General features: G+C 36.3%; 1 protein-coding gene across 3 annotated transcripts in view; it reads right to left on the bottom strand.

Annotated features, from left to right (window-relative positions):
* Positions 1-362: 362 nt before the first annotated feature.
* The window catches only part of LOC120861908 (alcohol dehydrogenase 6-like), a 30,241-nt gene continuing 19,621 nt past the window's right edge, over positions 363-10,982 (bottom strand). For all 3 annotated transcript variants that reach the window (XM_040237807.1, XM_040237805.1, XM_040237806.1), the window contains 7 exons: positions 10,239-10,383; positions 7,699-7,786; positions 7,373-7,589; positions 5,694-5,954; positions 3,812-3,944; positions 1,323-1,461; positions 363-653 (listed from right to left, as the gene is read on the bottom strand). In XM_040237807.1, coding sequence (XP_040093741.1) covers positions 629-653; positions 1,323-1,461; positions 3,812-3,944; positions 5,694-5,954; positions 7,373-7,589; positions 7,699-7,786; positions 10,239-10,383 — 1,008 coding nt within the window. In that variant the 3' untranslated portion in view covers positions 363-628. The remainder of the gene's footprint in view (positions 654-1,322; positions 1,462-3,811; positions 3,945-5,693; positions 5,955-7,372; positions 7,590-7,698; positions 7,787-10,238; positions 10,384-10,982) is intronic.

Raw genomic sequence — 10,982 nt, 5'->3', positions numbered from 1 at the left:
ATTTTTTTTTATCCATCATCGTTGATGGACACTTGAGTTGCTTCCACTTTTTGGCTATTATGAATAATGCTGCTATGCATATGGGTGTAAGAGTGTTTTTAAAGCTGACTATCAAAGTGGACAATTGGAGTTTAATCTTATAGGGATACTCTGTGCGCTGTGTATTTTCTAGCAATTTTTGTCAGTCATTGGCTAAGGGCTTCTTGGGAGGTACAGATTTCCTGGGACTTGTGGCTTATTGAATGTACAAGAAGCTCATGAATGGTGAGTTTTGTTTCTTTGGTGTGAAATGAGGCAGAACTTGATGTGGAAGAAACACAGTGTGCAAGGAAACATGGGCTCAGACATAGAGAAAGCTGAAATGGGAGTATCCTGGGTGAACTTTGTTTATTTGAAGGGTCTAGGATTGGGTGATTCAAATCAACCTTAATCTAGCTCTGAAAGGGAGGGTGTTCCTGGGTGACACTTGGTCACGTAAGAACAATGGTGATGAAGTGGTGACAGTAGAAGCTGGATATGAGCCCATTGCTAAATGAATCAGAGGCAAGCAGATAGAAACAGCGCTGTGTGGATAATCCTTCTAAATCGTGAAATCATGCAAATGGTATTTAGTTGGTGAGCATCATACTTAAAGTAACAGGGCACAGCGGACGCTAAAAAGAAAGGAAAGGAAAAAAAATGTTGAAATGTTTCTAAAGCAACATTTGTGATTTGAATTTCAAAATTTCCCTTTGCATACCAACGAATAAATTGGATTCCCTTTCCTAAAGTTTAGGTGAAAATAGGCAGATTAAATCAGTTATGAGATTTTTCAAAATGATGTGAAACCCCAAGAGTAAGGAACATGTAAGCAGACTTATACTCTCTTGGGGAATACTAATGCCCAGTTTATGGCTAGTGTTTGGTTTGTGGGCCAAAGATAGGTGCTAGAATTTAGAATTCTAGAGATAATTTCTCCTTTGAAATAGAATGACAAAAATAATAATTGTATTTTTATAAATTATGAACTTAAATTTAGGCTAGAATTTTATAAGCTAACTTCAGTGAGTTAATGTACATTTAAAGCAATACCAAACTGGAAATAAAATTCTAGTGGTAAGGGTAGGTGATCATTTAAGTATTTTAAGAATTATGTATTATAAAGTGGTAATTAAACAAAATGCATAAGGGAAGGAGATTTTTTGCAAATTCCTGAAACTTCCTTCAGTTGACTGTATGTGGCTTCTCCAGCCATGACTTCCCTTCCATTGCCTCCCCCACCTCCACACACCATTTCTCTTGGCCCCAAATACTCAGACATAAAAATTGTGTAAGTCACTTGCCATTTTCCAGTTTTCATTAATTCAACTGCTTCATTGATTTTGTCAAGATTCAGAGTATGGGTAATTAGTGCATCTAGGTTAATCTTCTTTGCCATATAATCAGAAACCAGTTTAGAGGCACCATCTCTGCCTTTCCAGCCTGGAAATACACAGATTAACAATAGATTTAATACAAGAGAGCCAGTATACAAGAAAGGCCCTACAATTTGTTGCTAGAGGTGTTGGCTTTGAGGAAATACAAGGATTTCCTGCTAACTTGTCTGGACCATCAGGAGAATGAATGCCTGTCCCAGCCATAAACTTTGTGTGGAAGGCTATTATCCTGGAGGAGACCTCTGGGCCTGCAGAGGAGTATTTGTTTACAGCAACTAGAACATGGACCTCTTCTTAGAGATGTGTGTGTGTGTGTGTGTGTGTGTGTGTGTGTTGATCTGCAGCTTCATGAAAGAGCCAAATATTTTAAGGAAAGAGAAGAACTTTCACCATGGCAGTGCTCAGTGACACTTTTGAAAAATGAATGTTTATAAAGTGAGATAAGAATAAAATGTGCCTTTAGGAAGTAAAATTGCACAGGAAAAGATGTGGTCAGTTAAGATAACATAAAACTTAGCATTGTATTTTCTCTGTTCTTGTGATTCTCAAGAAACATTGTCTTCATGTTTAGCTCTGTGCTGAGCGACATGCCCAGTGAGTCACCACAAAGAATTTGGTGGTCTGCTCATTTCTGCAAAGGGTGAGTGTGTGATTTTGCAAGGAGGCAACAGTGTCCTAAGCAGCTGGTTCTGTGACAGGGTCTTGGCAGTTACTTGCTTTTCTTGGTTCCAGGCCCAGCCAGTTTCTCCAGCCTTTCCAAAACTATTCTCAACACAATCTAAAACACTTCCAATACATTTATTTTCTGTTTAAGTTGGTTTTAATTATGTGTAATCAAGAATTCTAAATGATGTTCTGTGTTATGACATGAAGCATGGTGTGTTTTTCTATTTGTTTTTATCATTTAAAAAGTTGAAGTGTAATTAATAGGTAACATATTTGTTTTATATGTATAATGATTTGATATATGTATATATTATGAAATGACTACTATTAAACTAAGTTTAGTTAACATCCATCACCACACATAGTTACTATTTTTTATGATAACAACTTTTGATGTCTTTTCTACCTGTTGATTGGTAATCTGATAAAGCATTTTTATATCTATGTAAAGAACAATTTCACTTGTTTTTTGTTTCTTCTTTTAACCAAAAACAACAACAACAACAAAAAAGATGGATCCAGGAACATAGAACTAGGCTAGATAGTGTTTCTGAACAAGGCCACTAATTTTAGGGGGAAATTTTTTTCACTGTGTACATTATAGGAGGTTTAACAGTCCTGTCATTAGAGGCTATCCTTTAACTGAAAACCTTTGAAACCAGTGGATTATATTATCTGTAGAAGGAATTAACTTACATTCATGACCATTATATGAATGTATAGGTGTCGAGCAAAGTAGTTTCCTTGTGAGTTTTATTTGAAATATTAGTGAGCCTATTTAACAAGAGTTAACTGAGTATGTGTATTTGGAATCAACAATTATTGTCTCTGAGGGATATATTGTCTCTAGAGGGAAATAGCAATGGATATGTTTAATTATCCCAAATGGGGGAACTGATAATTAAACTGATTTATTGCTTGTTTTGGCTGGCCATGCCATTTCTCTACTCTATGCCCATGAATTCGGGAAGATTCCTGGTATCTATAGGACACTGCCGTAAGCAGTTGAGAGAACACAAATGAACCACCAGTCCCCAAAATTCAGGTAGCTCCTGGTTCTCATGTCTTTTGCCCAAGAATTCAAATTTCCCCCAAATCTCTGGATAAGTATATTTCTCGTATCAGGTTGCTTGCTTATGAGCCTAGAATCCCACACAGATTTATTTTAGTTTGTTTTCTACTTCCTCAGTAAGAAAACACTTCTAAAGTCTTTAAAATATATAAGTTGTAAGACAGGTTTGAAAAATGGAAAACCAAGGGATTGTATGAAAATTTTTTTTTCCTCCGGAAAAAATATTCCCTTTCGGTTTTATTGGTCGTTTCTCTTTTCAATCATGAGTTCATTATGTTTAATGTCTTTGAGTTGTACAATGCCAACTCGACTGTTTTGGGTAAGATTTAACATTAGTTGAACCATTTACTAATAATTCAGTATATTCTCCAAAGAATTCCGGTTGGCCATCATATAACTGAATTGAATAGTTATTGATCACAGTATTGCCTCTGCATTAAACTTTGGACACTAATCAATTAAAAAAAACTCTTCCTTTGCATGAGAAAAAAATTACTAAGAAGCAACTGCATACATCAATATTCATCCTCTTATCTTAGATACTTGTGTGTTGAAACAACTGTAATCTAAAGCTCTCATTCAAGCATTCATTACACATTTCTCTACTCCCCTCCTCTATAATCCCATACATTTCCATTCTTCCCTGAATTATTCATACCTCCATAAACAGATCCCTTTAAAGAACGTCCTGAGAAGAACAAGTGGCCACTGATGTTGAGTTGGACACCAATGATTAACCCAATAATCACGCAGACCCCATGGCTCTCATGGCAGGAGGCCAGGGCAGCTGCCTGTTGTAAAGCAATGTAAAACAATGAGGGGGTTAAGAGGTGTACTTGAGAGGTGGACCTAAGTCTGAATCTCAGCTTGACTGTTCTCAGTGGTCTGTTACATGCTTTTCTGACGCTCCTTGTCCTCATTTGAAATAACATTTATTTTTTAAGAATGCGCTGAAACATAAACAAGACATTGTGTGCTACAGAGTATAGTATCTGGTACAATAGATGAAAATCAAAAAATGAAAATAAAGGCACCCATGGTAGTAGTAATAATAATAATGACAGTAATAATTTCTATACTGACACGAGTGGTTAGTTAGAGCTGACATATTCATAGGGCTTCCCAGGTAGCCCTAGTGATAAAGAACCCTTCTGCCAGTGCAGATGTTAGAGATGTGAGTTCAATCCCTGAGTTTTGGGAAGATCCCCTGGAGAAGGGAATGGCAACCCACCCCAGTATTTTTGCCTGGAGAATACCATGCAGAGAGGAGCCTGGTGGGCTATAGTCTGTGGGATCGCAAAGAGTCAGACATGACTGAAGCGACTTAGCATATTCTTTTAGATACTGAAAAATATAGTTGGCTATTTGTATAGCGTCATATATTAGCAAAGTTATAAATAAGCATGTTCCTATTACTTATTTTCAAACATTATTTTTCGGAGCAAGACTATTTGCAGGAAAGCCTGTGACAAAGATTTTGTTATATCATTTTTACAGACGAGGGGATTTATGTGTAGTGAGGAATGGAAACATTTTGTAAGCTGAGGAAAGGGTCTCAGTTGGAGGAGGCAGATCTCGGGTTCTCATGGAGCTGATTAGAAGATGGAGACATGCAACCCAATAGTATGCTATTTCTACGGTCCCAGAGAAAGAGAGGGTCAAATTGTGAAATAATGTCCTATCCATTTATATTCTTACATAAACCATATTCAGCCAGAAAAAGTACCGTTTTTTCCCTTCATTCTTGAACTCTTTTAATCGAGGTTGGTAAATAATGTTTCTTGGACGATTATCTCAGATCCAACATGATAGACTTTGCTGAAAGTGTAGAGCTTTGCAGGGTCATTAATTATTCTTGTCACACTTAAATTTTCTGGCTTGGAAGTTATAGTTACTAAGCTGCTCCTTCTTATGAAATAATTCAGTAAGAATTCCTTACAAAGCTTTTTTTCCCTGTCTATTGTAGGTTGTCTGCTTATTTGAAGGGATAGTATTGATATAATGGAACAGAGGGAGAAAAAAACTCAGTATGAGGGTTCAGTGTTTGGGATAGTGAATAGATTTATAAGAGTAGACAGAAGGTACCAGGTGGGATGTCAGGGGCACAAAGAGAATTAAATAGAAGATTGTGGAGGGAATTTTAGAATTTTCACTCAGTTAAAAACATAAAATAAAGACTGGGGGCTTCCCTCGTGGTTCAATCGATAAGAATCTGCCTTCCAATGCAGGGGACACAGGTTCAATACCTGGTCAGGGAAGATCCCACATGCTGTGGCATGACTAAGCCTGTGTGCCACAACTTCTGAGCCCATGCACTGCAACTACTGAAGCCCAGGTACCTAGACCCTCTGCTTCACAAGAGAAAATCCATGGAAATAAGAAGCCCGTGCACCACAATAAAGAGTAGCCCTCACTCACCACAACTAGAGGGAGCCCTATGTGCAACAACGAAGACCTACCACAGCCAATAAATATACAAATCTTAAAAAAAAAGCGACTGATAGAAATATCGGTAATTTTCACAATTGAAAATCACATACCACAGTTTCTGGATTTCCAATGACCTCAAAGCTAAAGTCCACACCATCACCTGTCAGGTCAAATAAAACTTCTTGGATGGGTTTCTCATAGTCCTGTGGGTTGATGCACTCAGTGGCACCCACTTCCTTTGCCTTCTCAAATTTGTCTTTGTTGATGTCCACTGCAATGATCCTGGTTGCTCCAGCTGCTTTGCAGCCCATGATAACAGACAGGCCAACTCCTCCCAGGCCAAACACAGCACAAGTGGAGCCTGGGGTCACCTGCATACCCAAAGGCAGAAAAAAAGAGCAAAGGGAACATATACTGTGACTTAATTGGACAGACAAGATCTGAATGTACTTTTTTATGAGACATAAACAAAGGCCATCTTCAAAAAAACATGTGACTAAAGAATTTTAGCTTCTCAACATATTTCTAGATATGGGATACTTTTTGATAAAGGAGCAAAAACTAACCTGTAAAAAGAGTTTTAAGTCTCAGGAACTAGGGTAAATAGAAGTTTAATGAACTTTCATTGACTCTTAAGACTTATTTAACAGACTATTTAATTTCATATATTTTTGAGTTTTCCACCTTCTTGCAACATTTCCCTTCTCTTTTCTTTTGGATATCTGTAAACTTTGGTTCACTTATAATGTCAATGCCTTACAAAGGTAAAGACTTATTTTTTATTGGGTCTAAAATGAGACTAATTTAAATTGAATCCCATACTAAGTCTCTGGATAGTATGGGGACTAATGGAGATTGAAAAAAATAAAGAACTAAAATTCACTTGCTGCTTCAGCCTGGATGGGAGAGGTGTTTGGGGGAGAATGCATACACGGCTGAGTATGGCTGAGTGCCTTTGCTCTTCACCTAAAACTATCATAACATTATTAATCGGCTATACTCCAATACAAAATAAATACAAAAGAAAAAAATTTTAAAAAGGAAATTTATTAACCACTTAAAGAAAGAAGCTAGGCAGGTTTGGGTGATATTCCAGAAACTGTCATTTAACAGTAACCCACTCTAGAGTTCCCCAGTTGCCTAGTGGTTAGGATTCCAGGCTTTCACTGCTGTGGCTTGTATTCAGTCCCTTGTTGGGAAAGTAAGATCCTGCAAGTCAATTTGGTACCACCAAAAAGAAAAAAAAAAAATCAAACAAAGCAGTAACCCACTCAACCAGAGTGGGATTACCTGACTAGTCTGTTTTACATGCCAACATCTTCTCCATCAATTGGTCTTTTTACTTCCCTTTTATTTTTATAGGAACTTATCACCATCTGTTAAATAACAGAATAGAAGCTCAATGGGCACTTTTAGCTGTTGAATCAAAGGATCTGGAACAGTGAATGGCCCCATAAATGTATGTTGAAAGAAAAAAAGAATTAACTGGAATGTGGAAGGATACATAGTCATTTTAAACTGTAGTATGTTCAACTCCCAGGAATTCCTGATGTCTCCACTTGTGAATGGCATCTAGACTTAATTTGCCGCATACTGCTGACCAAGAAGGAATCGGAAATATGTGCAAGGGAGTATAGGTGACTAGACAATAATAAAGAATTTGAGGATGTTTTGAGGCAAGTTTGTGAGTCTCTCTCAGGCTATATGATCAAACATGGCCCAGATACATAAGGCCTTCCAATTCCATAAGTTAACAATTACATTCATAATGGATATAAATGCTTCTCACCTTGGCAGTATTGATTGCACCACCATACCCAGTAGAAAAACCACAGCTAACTAAGAATACTTTCTCCAGAGGTGCAGCTGCATCGATCTTGGCAACTGAGATTTCGTTCATTACTGTGTATTCGGAGAAGGTGCTTGTATTCCCAAAGTGGTATACTGGTTTTCCCTTGCAGGTAAATCTACTGGTACCATCAGACATCATGTGGGTTTCTCCCTGTCTTTTATGGACAAAAGCAAACAAAAAACATTTATTTGGAATTAGAAAGTTTAGATTCCTTTTAAGGAAATTGAATTAATTTTTCAAAAAAAATGTTTGTAAAAACTTACTTGAATTTTATACAAAAATTGTCTGTAGAATTAAGGCAAGAGGTGCATTCTCCACATTGTGGTAGAAAGAGTGTGATAACTTTATCTCCTAAGAGAGCAAAAATGTTTATGAAGGCATTATTTTTAAAGTAAAGAGATAGCTGTATCTCAGGAACTGAACAACAAGGCGCTCAAGAAAATATAACTAAGAATTTGTTCCACAGTTAATTGTGTTTGCTATTGTGGAGAATACTTGCAAAAAAGGGGATATCTTTGGCATGTGTGTCTAGCCCTGGGCTCAATGTCTGACTCCCAAGGAGCTGGCTTCAGATTTGCCTCCTTTCTAGGTTCCTCTTGAGGCACCAGATGACTTTGTCATGTAGCCACTCAGCCAAGTCTTTTCTTACATTTCCTATAAAACTTCTGCTGTCAGGAATTGGATTTAAAACTGTTTGGATACCACAAACTCACAGAATAAGCTTCTGGATCAGGGACAGAGGACTGTCTCCATGCTATCTTCTGCGTTTTACATCAATCCTTTCTCCAGAGGTAGACAGTTTTTTCTACTAATGTTCAAAGTATAAGAAGAATATTAGAATAACCTGCCTGTGATGGACTTACTGACTGCCCCACTGTCTATCCTTGTAAACCAGAGCAATTTACTTCATATTTTCTGTAAAAATAATTTGTAGAATTTCATTTATTTTCAGTTTTTTTAAAAAAATAATACATACGGTAAAATTTAAACAGTACAAGTGAAAATTGACATCCAAGTTTCTAGTCTTCCTTATCCCACCCTAAAGACAATTACTTTTATCCATATTCAAGGTATTTTTCAGAGACATAGTCCCTTTAGAAAGACAAAAACTAGTATACCATGTACCCTATCATAGGCCTTGCTTTTCTATTTAAAGGTTGATCTTGGAGATTTCTTATCTTAGAATGATACAGCATTCTATCATTTATTTAATATTTACATAGTATTCTGTTATATAAATATATCATAATTTGTATTTAAGCAGCACCCTGTATACTGACAGACATTTAGGTTGTTTTCTACTTTTATTATTTCTTCCTCTTTGACATGAAAAAGAACAATGCAATAAATATTTTGAGCACACATGGTCTGTGGTAGGCAGAATTTCTAAAATGGCTCACCAAAGATGTCTTATCCTAATTCCCAGAAATTAAATATGTCAAGTTATCATGCCTGTGAATGTTACATGGAAAGAAGAGAGGCTTTGCAGATGTAATTAAGATTACTAAGCAATTGACATTAAAATAGGAGACTATCCTGGGTTATTTAGGTGGACCAAAGATCCATGAAAGGAGACAAGAGGAAAGCAGAAGAGGAAGAAAAAGTGATTCAAAGCATGAGAAGGACTTGATGTGCCATTGCTGCTTTGAGGCTAGAAGTGGGTAAAGGGGCCCCATGAGAAGGAATGTGAGCAGCTTCAAGGAGCTGAGGTCTGTAGCCCCAGCTGACAGCCTATCAACGGAGGTTGAGCACTTTAGTCTTACAACCTTAAAGGTTGTCAGCCCTAAATATTACACTTTCAAGCCTTTGGTAATTTTTTAGATAAACAGTTTTTCTGTTGTCTTTAAAATTTTAATTTATTTAGGGTTTGAGATTGGACATCTTCTCACATGCTTAAAAAGCATTTGTGTGTATATGTGTGCATATCTACATCTCTGTATATATTTCCCTCCAAACTAAATGTATATTTCCTTTGCCAATTTTCATAAGTTAGTGTTAAAGAATTCTTTATAAATTAAAGAAATTTGCCCACTGTCATATTGGCTTGTTGATTTGGGTGAAAGGTATTTTTGTAACACAGAATTTTAAAGAATTTATTTTCAAATTTATCGATATGTTATTTTACATCTGAACTTTTTGGGTTAGTTAAAATTTCCTTCCCTTCTCTGAAGTATTAAAAAATGTTCTGTTACAATAATTTATAATACTTCTATGGTTTCACTTTTCACTTTTAATTCTTGGATTCATATAGCATCTTTCTTTCTATAAAAATGTAATAGCAACTCAAGGTACTTTTATTCTCCAGAAAACTATCCAGTTGTTTCAATATTATATATTGAAATACATGTTTCCCCTTCAAATTTGAAAGGCAAACTTAATCCTATATTAAATTCCTACATGAATTTGATCCAGTTCTGAACTTCTTCCCTATTTAGTTCACTAATGTGTTCAGCTGTTTATCATAGTTGAACTATTTATCAAATTTATCATATGCTTCATTTAAACAATTGTTCAACCGTTTCTCTCAGTTGATTTTTTTGAGGAAATTTTTGTCACATTTGCACTCTTTCAAGTTCAATCTCAGTACATTCGATTTTTTGTTTTTATTAATATCAAAATATAAGTATAAAGAATACATTTAGTATTTTTCTGTAATTTATACTTTTAACCCTCCTTTTCTAAGAAATGGGCAATATTTTACCTTTTATTTCACTTACGCTTAACATAATTTAAGGGATGCTTTTTATTCCTGAGGTGGGTTCCAAGTTGCTGCTATTTCCTAACTCCAGGTACCAGTTCATACCTGCTTTCACTGTGCTCACTCCTTCTCCCACACTCTCGACTATTCCAGCTCCTTCATGGCCCATAATGATAGGGTAGTGTTGGTGCTGAAGATTTTTATCTTTCAACATTTTCATCTCGGTCCCACAGAGCGCAGTGACCACCATCTGTATGGAAGGCAAAGAGTAATATAGTTTTTTCTGTCTCAGAGATGTTCTAGAATTGTTAATGTTGTAAAGTGTTTTGGTAGTTTGATATGCTGCATTAATATTAATGCATTAATTTCTTAGTTTTAACTCTGGACAAGGGCCAGTAATGTGTTTCAATCAATGCAGTGTTTTTCACTAGCTAATTTTGGAATCAAATGATTTTAAAACTTACTGGAGAGGGTAGGATATGCTCAGAAGAGACCGTTGTAAAACCACATGTGGCATCAAAGGTCTCACTTTGTGCTTCACTGTAGCTTGTGGGTGGGAGTGTGGAGGAGTAAGACCAATTATAGAAATGAAGGAATTGGAATACAGGAAGGAGAGGGATAATGCCTCCTATTATAATTGAGGCTTTAATTTATTTCACATGAGGGCTTTACAGTTATGTTATTGGTACAAGTTGTAATTCCATTTTTTGTTGTAAATCAGCCAGATAGTTTAAAGTGGAGGTACTCAGAGCAGTGGTTACTAAAGAGTTTAGAGCTGAAATCTTGGCTCTGCACCCCTGTTTAACTGTGTGATCAGGAGATAATTGTCCTTCTGAGTCTCAGTTTCTT

The sequence above is a fragment of the Oryx dammah genome, unplaced genomic scaffold, assembly GCF_014754425.2.
Source record: "Oryx dammah isolate SB20612 unplaced genomic scaffold, SCBI_Odam_1.1 HiC_scaffold_3, whole genome shotgun sequence".
Lineage (NCBI taxonomy): Eukaryota > Metazoa > Chordata > Mammalia > Artiodactyla > Bovidae > Oryx > Oryx dammah.
The sequence above is the reverse complement of the archived record's forward strand: the minus strand, read 5'-3'. Positions and strand labels throughout refer to the sequence as shown.